Genomic DNA, 20,428 nt, shown 5'->3' on the forward strand with positions numbered 1-20,428 from the left:
TTTAATTAACCTAGTGCTGTTTGCAGCTCAGCCAATGCAGGGTGAGATGAAAGTCTCCCTTTTCCTGCTGCCTGGCCAGCAAAAAGCGTTTGCAGAGAGGTGACACGTTTGTGCTGTCCTGTAGAACGTGGCAAGTTCGGGAAGACACTTTCCAGTGAAGACCATGATGAATAACCAGAGGCAAGTGGGTCTGTCAGCTCATGGTCTGCCACACCAGGATTTCATTTTCGCTGTTGCTGAGGACTCTGAACTCCCCATTGTGACTTTCAGCAACTCACCTCTGAAAGAAGGCTGTTGGCTTTCTTTCTGGTGTGGGTCTGTTCATGTACCTAATTAATTCCTGGGGCACTGAACATCCCATTACAGAAATTTCTATGGACCTTTGGCGACCTCAGTCTAAATTCTGCTTTCAGTAACCTTCAGGCCTCAGTTCCACTGAAATCAGAAGTTTAATGTTGGTTCCCTTAGCTCTAAACTTCAGCTCTAGACATTAGCTGCATATTTTAGCTCCAAATAGAGAATTCCACACCTGCTTCTGGAATACTGGCTATTTTGTATACAAAAGGTGAATGTGAGTGCTCAAGAACTCATTTCTATGTGCAACTAAATTTTGCGTGTGAAATGCAGGTACACCTTTTGATATGTTAATTTATTTTGTTTATCTACTTAGTCTTTATACAAAACAAGTACATACAAAATATTCCCTTATAAAAAAATTAAAATATGAAAAAATAGAAGATAGGTGTACAGAACTGAAGCAGTATAACATTAGCTATGACAAATATATATTGACTGCCTGGGTTCAGTTTCTGTAAAGCTTATTACTTTATTTTTTACTGCTACTTAAGTTTAATCTCATTATATTTAGTGCATATTTAATTACACTAAACCGCCAAAAGCCTTGTATAAACATTTTTATGTCTATATAAATAACAAGGAAATAGCTAAATAATATAGTTAGTAGGAAGTTCACGTTATAAGTTTTATGTCAGTTCGTTTGAAAATCATCTCAAAAAAATACTTAGTAAAACCAAAAACCATAAGCAACAAATGGCTTCACTTTGAGTTTTTAATTTGGTCAAGTGTTTCTCCACAGGTAATGTCTGGGTTTACTCTGACAGAGGTGAATTCAATTCTATAGCAGTACCCATTTGAACTTTAAACAAACTCCTATGCACACATGCATGTATGTGAGCCTCTCATTTATAACCCTCCCTTCCTTCCTCCCTCCCTCCCCTCCTCCCTCCCCTCCCTCCCTCCCTCCCTCCCTCCCTCCCTCCCTTCCTTCCTTCCTTCCTTCCTTCCTTCCTTCCTTCCTTCCTTCCTTCCTTCCTTCCTTCCTTCCTTCCTTCCTTCCTTCCTCCCTTTTTTTCCCTTTTTTCCCTTTTTTCTTTTTCCTTTTTTTCCTTTCTTTCCCTTCTCTTCATTTCAAACATTCAGGACATCTTCCTTCCCACACAGTAACAGGACTTTGGGGGATATATTGCTATAATAATTCTTGCATCAATTTTCTAACATCAGACCAGAAGCTTTGATTTGGGACAATCCCAGAGGATATGAAAATGGTTCCCTATACTGTCACATCTCCTCCAGCAATTTGTTGAGAGTTCTATGTCTATTGTGTTTAAGATACTGTTTACAAAATCATAACAATTAAGGACTGTTTAAATTAGATTTATCCCCAGCAGAAATATATGTGAGGAAATTAAAGATAATCAGATCTTCAGTATATAACCTACGTAACAAGTACACACATTATGTTCACTGCACTTTCTGCAAAGCAGCAGGGCTTTAATGATGGAGATATCAGTGGCAATCAGTGATTCAACCACCTTGTGCACAAACTTTGCAAAGCAAAGTACACAGAGATTGGTGTGTTGTGGTACAGTTCCAGTTACACTCTCATGAGGCAGACTGGAGCCAAGTGTTTGGTGAATGAAGCTCACCATTCACCTGCCTTGACCTGGAAATTTACTGGTAATGTTCTTCAGTGCAGAGCCAGCCTCAGCACAAGGGGTGTATTTGTTTCACTTGGGTTGTGGGTGCATTTGAGTCACGCGACAAGCCTCTGATAATGTGTGCTGACCTTCCTCTAGTCAATAGAGGACAGAGAACAACCTAGGGACAGAGCACAGACAGAGGTTTTCAATGACAGCTTCCTTTACAGACTTCAGCATTGAAGCAACTGGTCTTTGCTTTTTAGACTAAATATTTCTTGCGTTCAGATGAAGGAATCACTGTTTTCATGGCCTTGTTATGGAGGGACTAAAACAGGGTCCCAGCTCTGTGTGCAGCCCCCCGGCGGAGCATGGATGCCTCAACATGCAGATAGATGCTGTTCTGACACCCTTGATGTGGCCCGTGGCCCATGGCCCACCCAGATGTGCCCCTGTGTCTCCATTCTCACCTGTGGGAGGACCCTGAGAAGCTTCTCTTTATGACAATACCACTGGAAAGCAAAGGGCTACATGAACTGGATAGCTCTGACACTGGCCTCAGGCTCTTCTTAGAGAAGCAGAAGACCCTGAACCGTAATTGAGGCAAAACAGTGTCTTTATCCTGAGTGGACATGAGTGGAAAATAAATTAATTAATTAATAAAAAAGTTCTGGAGGTAAAACAACAGCATCATAAATATCAGAGCATGCAGAATTGCTGAGCCCAATGGCTCTTTATTATTTGCATTGCTAGGAATGCTGTTGGTGTAGAGCTCCCTGTGACACAGCCAGAAGGTTGTGGTGCTCCCTGCATCAGCCCCAGCCCACCAGAGGCTTGTTCCTTGCCCTAGTCCCAAAGGGCTGAAAGGACAGCTTAACCCCAGTTAAGCCACCCAGGGTGGATGATTTGTGTCTCTCAGTGGCTAGAGCTAATACCAACTTACTTACTTTTCTGGACTGCTCCCAGGATCACACCTGATGTCTTTGCCTCTTCGAGTCTGCTTCCCCTCCCTGCAGGTTCAAGCTTTGAGCAGGAGGCACTTGAGAGGTGGAAGGAGTTAACAGGCTGATGTTTTCCAACTGCAGTCTCAAATTCAGCAGGAATGAGTCCTGGTTCCAGCAGTGCACGCTTCTATGTTCTGGCTGCTCTCATGCCAGAGCCATGAGTTGTTTTCTGCATCCCTGTAAAAAGATAACCAGCCTAGGGAGAAATGAAAGTGTCTTTTTCTGTGATTGCTAAGTGTAATCATAATTTCTGAAGTTTTTCCTTTTGTTTTATTTGGCAATATTATTCCTGTCACTCTGTGTTGTGGTGTGTAACTATGCTATGCCCTGTTAAGCACAGTGTGCTCAGAAGCATCATGTCAATAGTCCCTGGGTGATATAATTCAGCTATATCATTAAATCATGTGCATACGTTGTAACATGTAGGGGCATCTTGCAGTGTGCTAGTATAGCTCACCCTCTTTGCTTCTTAACCCTTTCGCCTGCTGTTCTGTACTCAGCCCTGAAAGACCTAATCCAAAAGTCATCCTGATATGCAGAGGTGTTTTATTTTCTACTAACTGAATTTTAAACCCCACATCTCCAACTCCTATAAACAAGGACAGCTATTCACTGGAGAGCTGCTGATTTACACCACAGAGGATCTGAGCTGGAAATGTATAAACTCTCTGAGATTCTTTGTGAGACATGCAAAAGACTATTAATAACAGTATTTATAACACACACACACACACAAAAAAAAAAAAAAAAAAAAAAAAAGTGTGAAAACACTTATAGCTCCCTCCAAAAAAGCTGAAGATACAACTTGTAAATTTTAATTCCAGTGTGTGAACATCAGCTCTGTGCCTGCTATAGCAGCGTGTCATTCCCAGGATGGCTCAGGCGGTGCTAAGTCTTGGCACAGAAGGCTACCAAACATCATTAGCAACTAACAGATTTTCTTGAGGAATGTGTCCCTTTGTAAGAGCTTGCATCCAAATCAGAGAAGACTTTGTGTCTGAGCTTTCAAATGGCTGAGCAGAAGGCAGTGCTGGGGGAGCAGTGTGTGCTTTGACAGAGGACTGAAGCTAGGATGAGCTGAAGCTGAGCAGCAGAAGGCTTGGTTGTATCAGCTTCTCCTAGGTGACATTGTTTGGTTTCTCTGGGTGAATGTTTTAAAAGGCATCTGTTGAAATGTCTTGCAAAATTCACACAACATATGTGCAGACTCATATGCAAATATGGAGCACATCCTTTTTGCCACTTGAGCTTTGTTTAAAACTTTGCCATAAATTCACTTTTTTTTTTTTTTTTTTTTTTGTCTTGGTTATCATCTGCTCCTGTCCTCATACATGAAAGTTTCCGTTCCACATGTAAACAGACTTTGAAAGAAACTGTCTTCAAAGAATAAGGACAGAGCAAGACACTTCACAGACTTCAGGTCTGGTCTCCACCACACAAGCTTTAAAAATCCTGAGACTGCTTCTCAGCCCTGTGCTTGCACACAATTTGCAAAGTGATGAAAGTACAATGAGTATCTCCCTGAAATGAGAGCAATTTTCTTTCCTTCATAGTTTATAAAGTAATGGGGCATATGCATAAAGCAGAAGCGTGAATTCATAACATCCACTCAGAGGCCAGCTGCAATTGCCATCCCTAGTGCATGGAGGGAAGTGCTGAAGCCTCCTAAAATCCGTGCAGGTGACATGCCAGCCCTTGTAAAGGCCACTGCAGGAGAGGTGCTCCTCTGGCAGTCCCGCAGTGCCGCAGTGCTCCTGGTTCCTCAGGAGCAGAGCTCTCTGCACTGTCACAGCTCCCATCTGCTGTAGGGTGGCACCTTCTCAAGTCTTCCTCTAAGACCGTGATCCAAGTGGTACAGGGGAGCCTTTCTGAGTCTGGTCCATGAGTCCACTGGTTTTCATGGAAGTACAACAGGGTTTGGACTGTCTCAACAGTTCTGGCCCATGAAGCAGAAGAAATGCACTGTTCTTGCTTGGTAGGTCCCCAAGAAGAAAGATTAGAGCTTCAAAGGCCAAGTCTTTGTCCACAAAGATGCTTGCTCCCTTCCTGAACTTACTGTGCCAATGTTATGCAGCCTTGTGTGTTTGGCAGTGCTGTCCCATGTCACCAGCCCTGCCTGTGGCTGGAGCAATGCAGCACTCTGGCAGCAGCAATGTGAAACTGCTGATGCTCAGCAGAAGAGGAAATTCTGCAGGGTTGAGCCCTCTACTACTGAATTAATCAGAGAGACACTTTCTGAATTTTAAGATGTTGCATTGGCTGTAAAAAGGTGTGATTGCTTCGATGCTGTAGCAAAAGGGAATCTTGAAACCAGTAGAAATGAGGTTGCTGGGTAATGTTCCCATTTCTGTAGTGCACTATGCACTGGGTGAGCTTCATTTCATCCATGTTCCTCTGCAAATAGCTTTGCAAGTTTGCTCAGACATGAAATGGGATGTGGCTGCAGGATGGAGGTGAGGCAAACATGGTCTAATACTGACTTTCAAAGGTAAATCCAGTAACCATAGCACATTGTCCATCTTCCAGTGGGCATCTCCCATTGCCCAGAACATAGAACTGAACTGGAATGAGTGGGAATGATGGGGAACAGAGCAGCGTGCCACCTCATCTGTCTTGCAGGAAATGGGGAGATCTCCCTATTTACATCTTGTTAATTAACTATGTCTTGCACCTTCCATAGGAGTCAATAAGCACTACAAATGAAAAAGAGTGACCAAAGGAAATTGTGACTTAAATACATTGCAGGAGTGATGAACTACTAAGAAACTTCTGCTGAACTGTTCCCAGAATTTAAACTGCACAAGATGTTTCTCCTTACTAGAGCTTCTCAGGCCTCTGATCTTTCCCTCAAACTACATTATGCAAAAGACATCTGAAATTATCTTTGGTCATTTCAGTTTATTACTTATTTTACTGAATGATAAGTAGTGAATTTCAAGGTGACTTCTAATTTGCCAAAATCAAAATGATCAGTTCCTGACTGACTGGATGGAAAAAGCAGCAAGAAGATGCAGTGATTCTGCACAAGCCCATCAGAGAAATGTGTGGCACTTAATTTCATACACCTCATGCAAGCAGTCAATTAATGCTCCTGTTTTGGCACTGAACACAATACTTATGACTGGGCTTATTTCAGCTTGCCCAAATGTCCATGCAAAATAGAGATTATATACAGGTTCTGGCCGTAAAAATTGCAGAGATCTTACCCCAGGCTCCTTGCCACACAAACACTAATAGGAGTGGGGATATAGTTTCCATGCTGATATAGTCTCTGTTTACTGGATAATATCTAATCAATTGTTTCCCCCTCCCTGATGAATATGATGCATTTCCTAATCCTGCAGTCAGTCTGCGAGACATGCATTGAAGTCATCAGAAGAAAAATAATGCTCTCAGAGAGATTACACATTAGCTATATGCTCAGTTGGGGTTATGTTCTTTTTACCAGGTAATAACTATTCCAGGAGTAGAGTCCTGCTCTCTAGCTCAAATAAGGCTCCAGGCAGGACCCAGGCAGCAGGGGAGGAGATGGTACAACTCCTGAAAAAAAAAAAATAAAATAATAATAATAATAATAATAATAATAATAATAATAATAATTGTGGGAAACAGTTGTGTTTGGGGCAGAAGCTGTGCTTTAATTTCCACCAGTCCATAGATCAGGAGAGACAGAGGGTCTTCAGGCACGAGTGAGTACTGAGCACATGTTGCATTGCTCTTCATGAGCACCCTTTTGAAGAGTGGCAGGCAGGCGTGAAACCAAGCCTTAGGCATTCTGCTGCTCCTCAGCTGCATCAGAACGTTTTGTCCTTTGATTTATATCATCACAGCACACTTGGAGTGGCCACCTCTTTGGTCTTTTGACCCAGCTAGTGCAACCCCATCACTGCTACAAGCCCACACAGAGCCCCTTCAATGACCCTGTAGCCTTTTCTAGCTTTGCTCCCAACAATATCAGCTCTTGCTATTTTTAATACTCTTATCTCTGCCTACTTTAATATTTGAACACCTGGGAGTTATAAATGCTTTACCTCAACAGGCCTCTGTCCCTCAGCTGAGCTGATGAAAGACTTTTTTCCATCCAGCTTGCAGCAAAGGGACATGATTTCAGTTACGAGGCAAACTCTGCAGATTGCCTGGACTTCGCTCTTAACATTGTAGTTCAGTGCTAATATTTATTGGCAGTGCCCTTGGCATTAGCATCTTGACAGAGGATGTTTTGACATGGGCTGGGGACTCCCTCAGTGACCAACAAAGTGGAAAAAGTAGAGGAGGGCGTCCTCCAACCCTGCTTCCTCACCTCAGGAACCTCTCCAGGCCTTGCCTCGTCTTGTGACTGCACCTAGATGAGCTCAGCTCTGCTTCATGCTTCCCATGTGCAGGGGATCATGGCCACCCTAGGGCCCACCAGATCTCTGGGGCTGTGGACTGGACTTTGTACAGGAGCTTCCAGGTTCAAAGCACAGGCCAGAAATCTGGCATGATGAGAGAGCAACTTGATTATCAGCCCAAATTAAAATGAACCCACAGACACATTTCTGTGGCTTTGAGGAACATATAACTTGCTTGGGTGAAGGTAGGTGATGGTGTCTGAACTTGTACAAGATGCGCTGGGGTTGGTCCCACCACACTGTGGTGCAGCCCTGCAGGATACATGACCCACCGTCCAGCAGCCCCTGGGAGGAGGGCTGCTCTGTCTGTCTGGGGGCTGTCAAGATGGCAGTTTGCTTCTCTCCATAATTGCTGTGGGAAAGGAAACAGATTCACAGGACCCATTTTTTACCAGTCTGTGGGTACCAAGCTGAATTATGCCCAAAAGCCTGTTGCTGAGGCTCGCTCAGATATAGCTCTCCTCCCTAGCCAGATCTGTGGGGATGGCTCACCTCTCATCTTGTTTTGGTGCATGCTGTGGACGTGTCTTTCTCTCTTTTGTTGTTTTTTTTTTGTTTGTTTGTTTGTTTTGTTTTGTTTTGCAGACAAGCCACGAATGAACAACATCCTTACTTCTGCCACTGAACCTTATGATCTGTCCTTCTCCCGGTCCTTCCAGAACCTCTCTCACCTCCCACCATCCTACGAGTCTGCTGTCAAGACAAACCCAAGTAAATATTCTTCTCTGAAGAGACTAAGTAGGTGCCAGCTCATTTCATTTCCTTTGTATCTCATTTGCTCATCAGCCGCGGTGGGAACAACTTTAAGACAACAGTCTTCCTCCCTCTGTTGTTGCACTGCCCAAGTTGGCATCTCTGGTAATGATTCTCCCAACTGTCACTTCCCATCAAGGCAGAGTAGAGAGGAAAAGTCCCTTCATTACCATGAGAGCACATGTGGTTATTTGCTTACTGGCCCCCTCACAGGGCTGCCTCATATCCTCTACCTCATATCTGCTCCTGGTGGAGTCACCTGAGAATCCTTTTTCTTTGTGGCGGAGCCAAGATGAGCCAGGCTGGCTGTGTCTCCACCAGCCAAGCTCGCCTCGGTGCTCACCATCTGCACAAGCAGCTGAAACCAGGTGACAAACCTAGGCCAAAGAAAAGCTGCTGAAATGGCTGAGAACATCCATTTCAGTAGGAGCATCTCTGCCTTTCCTGAGCAGTGCTGAAACCCACCATGTGTCATGGTGTGTGTGTCCAGAGCCGGTCCTGACCCACACCGTACACTGGTTGATGGTACATTTCTGATGTCTTGGAGTGTTGCTCTCTGCCCTGTTCACACCAGTTAGTATCTGTTCTTTCTTGCTGTTTTAAGTATTGCATTGTTCTGACAACTTTTCTGTAATGCTCCAGCACAACACTGTTGCTGATGGGAAATCTCTTCAGAAAGTCATGGAATTCTCTTCAGTTTGGTGGGATTTTGAAATAAGTGATATTTTTTGATGAAAAACCCTCTCTCCAGACTGAGACATCAAGTTTTTATTATGTTTCCAAGGACATTTTTGGGTGCAGTCAGGTATTTATACTGCTTATTTTGAAAAATTACTTAGGTGTATCTATACTTGCGATAGTTTCATTGAAGGTAGGTGGGGATGACAAGTAGATCTTACTTCCTTAGTCTGTATAAAATTTACATTCCCAATTCAGCCAGATAACAGAGACACACAAAATTAAGCAGCTGAGAAGCCCTTGGACTATCCATGACATAACATTTGGAGCTCTCTCTCCCAAACCATAAACATTTTCCCCTCCCTGCATCCTTGAGGTGAGCTGTCCATGTTCTTGCACAGTTTTGATGATATTACCTGATAATGGGAAACTCTTGAAATCATGACATTGAAACATTACTGATTTAAAATGTTGCTAATTTGAGGTGATGACTCATTTTAATTTCTCAGATGAAATTGCATTAAAATGTATCTTTTGAAAAGCCCCCCAAATGTTCTTTTATTTGCAATTGGTTTGCAATGCTTGGGATTACCTGGAATAAATACTTCCAGTTCAGAGGCTGGACGAGTTCTTGACATTATTGGGAAGAAGTTAGGGAAGCGCCCACCAGGAACTGCACCAATGACTGCTCTTGTTGTGATGAAGCGAATGATCAGCCCGTGATTCATCCATTGTGCTACGTGTTGTGCATAGATTGAAAGTCATTGAAAGCTCCTTGAGTAAAGGATATTGATGTAGCTCACTGAAACATTAAAAAACAACAAATGTGTGCTAACTGAAACTCCTACATCTTTCACAGCCAACATCTGGAAATGTATATTCGGTTTGAACATTACTTTCTACCCACTCCTACCATGCTTACCTGACTCACGCTGAATATAAATTCACTCAAACCAAGTAATGCCACCCATGAACTGGTCATTACCTTGCTAAATGTCTGGCCCATGGGGTCTGGAAAATTTTGTTTTGCAGCTGAAGAAAGGATAGTTCCATCCATGTCCAACCTGCCCCTCAGTGTGTCACAGAAGAAGGGAATATGTATTGTCCTCCAGCACTGTTTTCTAGATATTTGTATAAAAAGATTAAAACAGGCTTGTGTTAAGGTACCAAGCTCAAATGCCTTCAAGAATGTGCTGAGCAGAGTCCGCCTTCCTCTCCCGAGGCATTCCTGACCCTCTGGGCAATTATATCTCTGTCTCCATTCAGGGGACACCTGGCAGTCAACACAAACCTAAGAATATGAGAGTTCATCGCTAGCCATCGGCTATGGAAGATATGTGGGGTTCATTCACCCCTTTACCTTTTCAGCATCATCAGCCCTAAAAGGAAATCCCTCCATTATACAAGGGAAAGAGAAGTTATTTTCCCATCACTGTCAGGTCTAGACCAGTCCATCGCCTTGCAAAGAGCTTGACAAATGCTAAACCAACAGCCTCACACTATATGTTTAGGTAACTAAATAAAAACTTTCAGCTCTGAAAGAGCTAAGCACTCCATGCTCCCACTGGGCTTTCATAGACTCAGCACCTCTAGGATAACTGAATCATGTTCTTATATCTGGTCTTCTCCAGAGCCAAACGAAAATAAGAAGCCACACTTTCCCTTCCAAAATGACAGCAACATCATTTTCTTAGTGCATATGTAGGAGCTAAAGACAACAGAAAGTCTGTGGGAACAACAACAACAGCAAAAAAGTCTGGGCTTTGCAAATGAATTATTACATTTGAATTTTTCATATTTAAAATACTTTGTTTCTAGTGAACTGCCTTCCACGCTTAGAAAAAATGAATTGTTCTGAAAAAGATCAATAGCAAATATAATATTTCTATTTGAATCAAACAAAATGCATTAGATACTCTTAAAATCTGTGTTTCAGCTAATTGTCTGGGTTTCTTCAGGCTTTCCAGACAGTTAAAGGTCACTTGTTTTCCCACAGTTAGCAGAGGCAAGTAGGGGAAGACAATTTCTGCCCAAGAACATCTGAACTGAATAATCAAGGAGTCTCCAGGAACAAAGACTTATTTACTATCTCCTTGCTAGAGATGAGGAGCCAGAGCTCAGTGAGGCTATGGTCAGATCTACCTCACCCTATTTTATCCTGCAGTAATCAGGCATCTTGTCTCTGTTTCATCCAGGCACCTCTATAACCAGTGAAGGACAGTCGTTAGTCGTCTAACGGACAGACGTTAGAAGGTGCCAGTCTCTCATTCGCTCCTGAGTTGCTCTGGCAAACTTACCTAGCCTGTTGCTGGATAACAAGCCTGATTTTTGATGCCTAGAACTTAATGAAGTATTTCCCAGTCTAGGAGACTTATCTAAGTGATTTGTGCAACAAGGAAACGCAGCTGCTTCACAGCACAGACACCTGGAGACCCAGCTGGGGGGTGCTACCAGTAGAGCCAGGCTGGAGGATCTCTGAGGGCCTCTCCACGGGATGCTCTGTGCCAACTTTGCCCTCACCCTGCTCGGCTTGTGCAGGGGAAGAGCAGTGGTGCATGGGGTGTGGGATCATGCAGCCAAGCAAGAGCATCCATGTTAATTCTGCCCTACCCAGCACCCCAGGGAAAAGCTGCTTCCAAACAAGTGGGAAAGGTCACTCAGAATGGAAGCTGATGTTTTCAGGCATATTAAGCCACTCGGAATGGGCTGAAGAATCATCACAAATGACTAGGCAGCTTGAAACTGTTAAAGCCAATTGAAACAGGAGAGACAAGTCCAAAGAGGGAATACACTGGAATTGCTAAGAAAGAAAAGCAGAGAAGTACCTTTGAGAAAAACAAAAAAATTGCTCTGATGATCTTGCTTACAGACATGCACATGTTTTAGTCATGCTAACTTACAGCCATGAGAATAAAAACCATCCTTAGCTTTTCCACATTCTCTTCCTAGAACTCCACCAATGTACCTCATCTCCCTGATTACAGAATCACAGAATCACAGAATTTCTAGGTTGGAAGAGACCTCAAGATCATCGAGTCCAACCTCTGACCTAACGCTAGCAGTCCCCACTAAACCATATCCCTAAGCTCTACATCTAAACGTCTTTTGAAGACTTCCAGGGATGGTGACTCCACCACTTCCCTGGGCAGCCCATTCCAATGCCTCACAACCCTTTCAGTGAAGAAGTTCTTCCTAACATCTAACCTAAAACTCCCCTGGCTCAACTTAAGCCCATTCCCCCTTGTCCTGTCACCAGGCACGTGGGAGAACAGACCAACCCCCACCTCGTTACAGCCTCCCTTGAGGTACCTATAGAGAGCGATAAGGTCGCCCCTGAGCCTCCTCTTCTCTAGGCTGAACAAGCCCAGCTCCCTCAGCCGCTCCTCGTAGGACTTGTTCTCCAGGCCCCTCACCAGCTTCGTCGCCCTTCTCTGCACCCGCTCAAGCACCTCGATGTCCTTCTTGTAGCGAGGGGCCCAAAACTGAACACAGTACTCGAGGTGCGGCCTCACCAGAGCTGAGTACAGGGGGACGATCACCTCCCTCGCCCTGCTGGTCACGCTGTTCCTGATACAAGCCAGGATGCCGTTGGCCTTCTTGGCCACCTGAGCACACTGCTGGCTCATATTCAGCCGACTATCCACCATCACTCCCATGTCCTTCTCTGCCTGGCAGCTCTCCAACAATTCCTCTCCCGGCCTATAGCTCTGCTTGGGGTTATTGCGCCCCAGGTGCAGGACCCGGCACTTGGCCTTGTTAAACTTCATGCAGTTGACCTCAGCCCATCGGTGCAGCCTATCCAGATCCTCCTGCAGAGCTTTCCTACCCTCAAGCAGATCGACACATGCGCATAGCTTGGTGTCATCTGCAAACTTACTGAGGGTGCACTTAATGCCCTCGTCCAGATCATCGATGAAGATATTAAAGAGGACCGGCCCCAGAACCGAGCCCTGGGGGACGCCACTAGTGACTGGCCTCCAACTGGACTTGACTCCATTCACCACGACTCTTTGGGCCCGGCTATCCAGCCAGTTTCTAACCCAACGAAGCGTGTGCCAGTCCAAGCCTAGGGCAGCCAGTTTCTTGAGGAGAATGCTGTGGGAGACGGTGTCAAAAGCCTTGCTGAAGTCAAGGTAGACCACATCCACAGCCTTTCCCTCATCCACCCAGCGCGTCACTTTGTCATAGAAGGAGATCAGGTTCATCAAGCAGGACCTGCCTTTCATAAACCCATGCTGACTGGGCCTGATCGCCTGCTTGCCCTGCAAGTGCTGCGTGATGACTCTCAGGAGGATCTGCTCCATGAGCTTCCCTGACACTGAGGTCAAACTGACAGGCCTGTAATTTCCCAGGTCTGCCCTCCGGCCCTTCTTGTAGATGGGCGTCACATTTGCTAGCCGCCAGTCAACTGGGACCTCCCCCGATAGCCAGGACTGCTGATAAATGATGGATAGTGGCTTGGCCAGCTCCTCTGCCAGTTCTCTCAGTACCCTTGGGTGGATCCCATCCGGCCCCATCGACTTGTGCACATCTAAGTGCCGTAGCAGGTCACCAACCAGTTCTTCATGGATAGTGAGGGCCACATCCTGCTCCCCATCCCCTTCCACCAGCTCAGGGTACTGAGTATCCAGAGAACAACCGGTATTGCCGCTAAAGACTGAGGCAAAGAAGGCATTGAGCACCTCCGCCTTTTCCTCATCTCTTGTAACTAAGTTTCCCCCCGCATCCAGTAAAGGATGGAGATTCTCCTTAGTCCTCCTTTTTGTGTTGATGTATTTATAGAAACGTTTTTTGTTATCTTTAACGGCAGTAGCCAGATTGAGCTCCAGATGACCTTTAGCCTTCCTAATTTTGTCCCTGCACAGCCTCGCTACATCCTTAAAGTCCTCCCTAGTGGCCTGCCCACTTTTCCAAAGCTTATAAACCCTCTTTTTTCTCCTAAGATCAAGCCACAATTCTCTGTTGAGCCAGGCCGGTCTTCTTCCCCGCCAGCTCATCTTTGGGCACTTGGGGACAGACCGTTCCTGCGCCATTAAGATTTCCCTCTTGAAGAGCGCCCAGCCTTCCTGGACCCCTCTGCCCTTCAGAACCGCCTCCCAAGGGACTCCACCAACTAGTGTCCTGAGCAGCTCAAAGTCAGCCCTCCGAAAGTCCAATACAGCGGTTTTACTGGTCCCCTTCCTGGCCTCGCCAAGAATAGTGAACTCCACCATTGCGTGGTCACTCTGCCCAAGACAGCTCCCGACAATCACATCCTCCACCAGTCCTTCTCTGTTTGTGAAGAGAAGGTCTAGCGGGGCACCACCCCTGGTAGGTTCACTAACCAGCTGCGTCAGGAAGCTATCTTCCACGCTCTCCAGAAACCTCCTAGACTGCTTTCTCAGGGCTGTGTTGTGCTTCCAGGATATGTCAGGGAAGTTGAAGTACAAGATGTGAAGGTACAAGAGTACAAGAGCTGACGATTTTGCAACTTGTGTCAGCTGCCTGTAGAGTTCCTCATCCGTCTCCTCATCCTGGTTCGGCGGTCTATAGCAGACCCCGACCAGGACACTAGCCTTGTTGTCCCTGCCGATCCTAACCCAAAGGGACTCGACCTTGTCGTTCCCAGCCTCGAGTTCTACAACCTCAAAAGACTCTCTAATATAGAGAGCCACCCCACCACCCCTTCTGTGCTGCCTGTCCCTTCTATAGAGCTTATAGCCAGGCATTGCAGCACTCCAGTCATGAGACTGGTCCCACCACGTCTCCGTGATGGCAACCAAGTCGTAGCCTGCCTGCCACACGATGGCTTCCAGCTCCTCCTGTTTGTTACCCATGCTGTGTGCATTGGTGTAGATTCACTTCAGCTGGGCCATTGCCTTATCCTTCGGCCTTGCCATCGTTCCCCCTGGCACAGCCCCAACAATCCTAGCTTCAGCCCCATCCCCCTTCCTACCTAGTTTAAAGCCCTCTCAATGAGCCCTGCCAGCTCCTGGCCCAGGATCCTTTTTCCCCTAAAAGGTAGGGACCCGTCTGCGGCCATCAGGCCAGGTGCTGAGTAAAGTGCCCCATGATCAAAAAACCCAAGATTTCTGCGTTGGCACCAGCCCCAGAGCCACGTGTTTAACAGGTGGGCTTTCCGTGTCCTCTCTGAACCCCTCCCTGCCACCGTAGGGATGGATGAAAACACCACCTGCACTCCCGCTCCATCCACTAACCGACCCAGCCCCCTAAAGTCTCTTTTGATAGCCTTCAGGCTTCTCTCTTCGATGTTGTCACTGCCCGCCTGGACTATCAAAAGAGGGTAATAGTCAGAGGGGCGTACCAGGTTGGGAAGCTAAGATTAGTGTCGGAGGAGCTCTGCTCTGCCTTACTGCGATGGGTTTGTCTCACTCATCTTAGACATATTGAGGAGAGACATATGAGGAAGAACACTCATTTGGGCATTCCCTCTAAATAAGAGAAGCAAAACAAAAACAACAACAACAACAAAACAACCCTCTTGGCCAAGTCAGCTCGTCCTAAAGCCAAGTCAAGATGAAGCACTCAAACATTTCTGAAGTTTGATGAGACCAACCCTGGTCAATGTTCCAAATATTAACAAAGGGGGAAAGAATGGGAAGGGGGAAAAAATGTCTAGAAAATGTAATTTCTAGTAATTCCACTTCCAAGCATTTGAAAAACATGAGTAAAGTCCCACAAATATAATACTGATTTTGAAAGAGGAAGAGGAAGAGGAAGAGGAAGAGGAAGAGGAAGAGAAGAGAAGAGAAGAGAAGAGAAGAGAAGAGAAAAGAAAAGAAAAGAAAAGAAAAGAAAAGAAAAGAAAAGAAAAGAAAAGAAAAGAAAAGAAAAGAAAAGAAAAGAAAAGAAAAGAAAAGAAAAGAAAAGAAAAGAAAAGAAAAGAAAAGAAAAGAAAAAGAATTAAAAAAAAAAAGAGAGAGAGAGAGAAAAAACTCACTGTTAATCAATAGACCAGTGATTTACTTTTGTCTACTCATCATTTCTGTCCTTTAGAAATCCACTCAGGATACGTTTTTGAATTTTAAGCACATCCATGAGGGAGAAACTTGTTTGATTGCAGTTTTATTTTGGCTAAAATTAAAAATGTCAGTTATCACATGAGCATCAATAAAATGATAAGGGATAGCACTATGAATGCCTCATTATCCCTGTGAACTTTCTGGTGCAACAAGGAAGAGATGAAACAGACTAGCAGGTTTCAGGTCTTGGAGACATTTGGGTTTCAGCAGACAAATATAAACAGACATCAGCAGTTCCACCACCACCCATGGGGTGAAGCACCTGGAGCCTTGGAACTCAGAAGCCTGGAGGTGTGCTTGTTTCACTGCTCTTCACTGCAGTAGAAAAGTTGCCACAGAGCTTCCTCCTGGGCACAAAGGCACTCATGTGACACAATGCACCCAACCCCTCCTCAAACTCTGCTCTCCATCACCAGTCCAGTGCTGCTCAGCTGGCACTACCTTTCAGAGACAGCAGCCTGTTAAATGTCTGCTTTGTGCCTGCTTAAGCCAGCTAGCATGGAGTTTGTGGTTTTGATTCCTCTGAGATGGAGATGTGAAGTTTGTCTGCACCTGAAAATGTTTCTGGAATATGTAGAACATGTAGATGTGCCAACATCTACATGTGTCTCTCAGCAGCAAAGAAGGAGACAGCCTGCATGAGCCTCAGAACACCTTTAAAATGAAATCAGGTCCCTGAATGGGTTAGCCACTGCTAGTAAAAGGCCATGGAGACTTCTACACTGCTTACAGAGATGGAAAATGGAAGGAAAGGATATATTTTTATGTTTCTAATTGGCTTTTTTTTTTTTTTTTTTTTTTTAGAGTGTAGACCATGCTGCATTTTTTACCTAAATTAGCAAGGAACAACTTTGAACCACTTTTAATCAGCTGATTCTGCCACCTCACTAACAGAATCAAACTGCTGCAAACGTCACTTAAACTGGTTTAGCTCCTGCTGGCAATTACCACAGCCAGGTGTGAGCATCCAAGCACATCTCCATTTGGGATGTTCTCTGCTTTAATTACATCTATTTAGAGTCACTTGGGCAAATCCAGCAGCAGTTCTCTCTTCCAGAGCAGAGGCCAAGTGCCAAAGTGCTAATTGCTCAGCTCCTATTCTGCAACCAGCCTTACACATCATTATCAAGTCTGTGCACATTAAGTGTACGCAAGTCTATCTATGGCCACATGATAGAAAACAGATATCTAAAATTCCTGTGGCCATATCAAAATTCCCCAGTCCTTCTCAGGCTTCATATAAGGTGATTTTGAAAGGACAAGTCATTTGATTCCAGGTGAGCTGCTATCTGACCTTTGCAACAAGATTCCTCCAAGAAGTTTTTGATGGCAAAAAGCGACTCATTTCTACAATATATACTCTAGTAAGCAAAGCTAATTCATGGCAAGCATGCCAACAGAGGAGTGCTCTGGGTAATCTTCATACCCTGGCAATTAGTAGGTTGTAAAGAAGAGCTTGACTGAAACGATGGTGCTAACAGGGCATGCATTTCAGCACACATATTCTCAGTTTGTATTTTTGGGTGCTGAGATAAGACCAACCATTCTCTTCACGAACCTTCTAGGGTATTTGGAATATTTGGAGAAACATGAATAACAGCAGCCGGGGGCATGAAAGAGAGCGCTGAGCATGTGGGAGAGGAAAGGAGGAGACCAGTGCGTGAGAGCATCCATCACAGGCTGCTTAAAGCACTCTGAGTTCCTCCTGAAGAGCTTAAGACACCAATTTTAAACTGTTCTCTTGTGAGCTAACTTTTGGGGTGTTGTCAACACTTGGTCTTGTATCATAAGGCATTGGCATTTCCTCAGATAACTCTGCCTTGTGGGAAAACTAGCCAATTCCTCATCCAATGTAATGTCTAAAACCTATAGGTCTATGTCCGTGTCAGAGTAAACAGAGCAATTTCCTCACCAAATTCCTATTTAACTACTAGGTATTTTGAATGTCTACATAGACTGTAAGCATTTGAGGACACAGGGTCTGGACCCACCATCCCCTCAGAGCCATGTCTCAGGACAAGGTGCTGTCCCATGAGAGGATCATCTACTTCGCACACCCCATGGTTGCCTAGACTGTCTTGCAGCAGAGCTTTGCAATTTTTATCACTTGAGCAACCTCAGCAACACCACACATAATTTTTTCCTCCTCCTCTATCTGATACTTTCCCATCTTACATCACCTACATCAATGGAGTGAAATACTAAAGCTGAGAAAAGGGGTTATTTTTTATTATCTTTATGATATATCTGTATTGTATTTATCTTATAGGCAAAAGACTTTGCAAATGAATTTTATGACAGGTACTAGGAGCTGTGTGTGTCCTATAGGAGATGAAGTCTTTGCCCATCAACACTTGGCTCGAGATTGATAATGAAAGGGTATATCGGATCATGCGCGTTCTCAACTCTGTAGTACCTGTGCTAAGCAGCTCCCATTAGGTCACTTTGCAAGAGATCTTGCTCTCTCTGTAAGGTGGAGAACTTCACTTTACCTTTGTGTGGGGAAGCTTCGTGCATCCTGCAGTCACAGGCACATCATAGCAGTCCACAAGCTGCACTGGCTTTGAAGCCCAGCAACTGTTGATTAATCTTACATATCTTACCTGCTTATGGCATATGAACATCAGTTAGTTTTACCAGAAAGTTGGGTTGTTTGTTTTTTGGTTTGTTTTTTTTGCTTCATCTTCAAATTGCAAGTTGCTTGAGTCAGAGTCAGGTTATTCCATCTGCTCTGGGATTAAAGTGATATGTTGGGATATATCTGCAACACATGACATCCTCATATGTTTGAAATACAAAAAAATGATGCTGTGTGTCTATGTCTATGTGCTGAGTTATCATTATCCTGAGCAACAAAGATATAGTTTAAGACAGAGAAGAAGCAAAATGAGCAAGAAACTTTTCATGAGATAAATTCTACAATATCAAGCAAAATATCTGGAAAAACTGGAAAATAAAATCTCAGACAGATGATTCAATGTCTTAGAGAGAGCCCACCACAGCTACTTTTCTTTTTTATTTAAAAACAGACATTTAAAATGCAATGACATCAGTTAGGGATGCCACAGCACATCTACATCTGAGGTCAAAAACGAGGCATGGGTTTCCCCAAATGGGAAACTTGGCTGCTCCAGCTCACCTTTCCTATGCTTCCTTTGTATTGCAAAGGTGATGTTGGATAACTTCGCCATGACTTGCTGTTTGTTTAAATCGTGTCGTACCAAGATCTGTACTCAGCAACGCATGGAGTCTGTTGTGTCATGGTGTGGGAAGGTGTGATGCATCACACAGGGAATAGCATCTGTCTCCATGCATTTGGAGCTGTCTCTGTTTGCCATAAGCCCATGGCCACACAACAATGCAGGGCTGGTGCCTCTCTGACAGGCAGCATCCTGACGTGGATGTCCATGCCCAGGTCCAGCTGCTGGAGACAGTCCTCAGAAGGCTTCTCCATGGCTGTGTGAAGCACACAGCCTGTGGGACATGGCTCTGACATTTCTAACTGTTCCCCTTCTTTTCCCACAGCTGACAAAGAGGCTGATGAGTATTACATGAGGAGGAGACACCTGCCTGACCTGGCAGCCCGGGGCACGCTCCCTATCAACGTCATCAAAATGTCTCAGCAGACCAACCACAGGGAGAGGCCCCGCCGTCCCATCAGGGCCATGTCCCAGGACAGGGTGCTGTCCCCTGAGAGGATCATGCCCGAGGAGTTTAGCATGTCCTATGAACGGATCCTCTCAGATGAACAGCTTCTGTCCGCCGAGCGCCTCCACTCCCAAGACCCCCTGCTCTCCCCAGAGCGGTCGGGATACCCTGAGCAGTCAATGTCACGGGCATTGTCACACACAGACGTCTTTGTTTCCACACCCGTCTTGGATCGCTACAGGATGACAAAAATGCACTCCCATCCCAGTGCCTCAAATAACTTGTACAATACCTTAGGTATGAACCCAACTTCCGCCAAGCGCCAAGCATTCGCCTCCCGACGGCACAACACAGTAGAGCAGCTGCATTATATTCCAGGACACCACCATCACTACCGTACAGCGAGCAAAACAGAGGTGACTGTTTGATATCATGACCTCGAGCATTGTAGATATTCAGTAAGGACTGGGGTGGCCACCTCACCCCATACTGCAGTGGCCTTATAGGCCAAGATAACCTCTAATAACTCAGTGTCTGAAAAGACTTCTCTGACAGTCCCACCCATATTGTTGTTTTTAAAGCCACCCCTACATTGATGACATAAGGAGAACCCAACCAAACTGAAGTTAGTGAGGGATAATGGAGGAAATTTCCTGACATGCATCAGTTTCTGTCAAAGAAAGCCATAGTAGTAGATGGCTCCTTCCAAGGGCTCACCTGCATTATCTGATTATTTTTATCAATTTAGGACTTTTCAATTGCTACAAGTAGAACCAGTCTCATGCAGCCTGTGACGGGGAGGAGAAAATGCAGCACCCCATCCTGGTAGGAAGGGGCCCTGTTCTCATCCCTCATGCCAGCCATCAAGCTACCTTTCAGTAGCAAGTAGGTAAGCTTCTGGCTGCTGGGGATCACCTCCAGACAGCTCGGTATCAGCCAGCACCCATCCATCTGGTCTTCCTCACCCTTGGAGCAAATTCAAGGGAAGACTTTGC

General features: G+C 45.0%; 1 protein-coding gene across 1 annotated transcript in view; it reads left to right on the forward strand.

The window, feature by feature from the left end:
• The window catches only part of SHISA6 (shisa family member 6), a gene marked incomplete at both ends in the record, with an annotated part of 256,272 nt that extends 236,411 nt beyond the window's left edge, over window positions 1–19,861 (forward strand). The window contains 2 exons of the mRNA XM_084298419.1: window positions 7,918–8,070; window positions 19,311–19,861. Of these exons, the coding sequence (XP_084154545.1) occupies window positions 7,918–8,070; window positions 19,311–19,861 (704 nt within the window). The remainder of the gene's footprint in view (window positions 1–7,917; window positions 8,071–19,310) is intronic.
• Between the last annotated feature and the right edge of the window lie 567 nt (window positions 19,862–20,428).

Source organism: Netta rufina (assembly GCF_964035555.1).
Source record: "Netta rufina genome assembly, chromosome: 19".
Classification (NCBI taxonomy): Eukaryota; Metazoa; Chordata; class Aves; order Anseriformes; family Anatidae; genus Netta; species Netta rufina.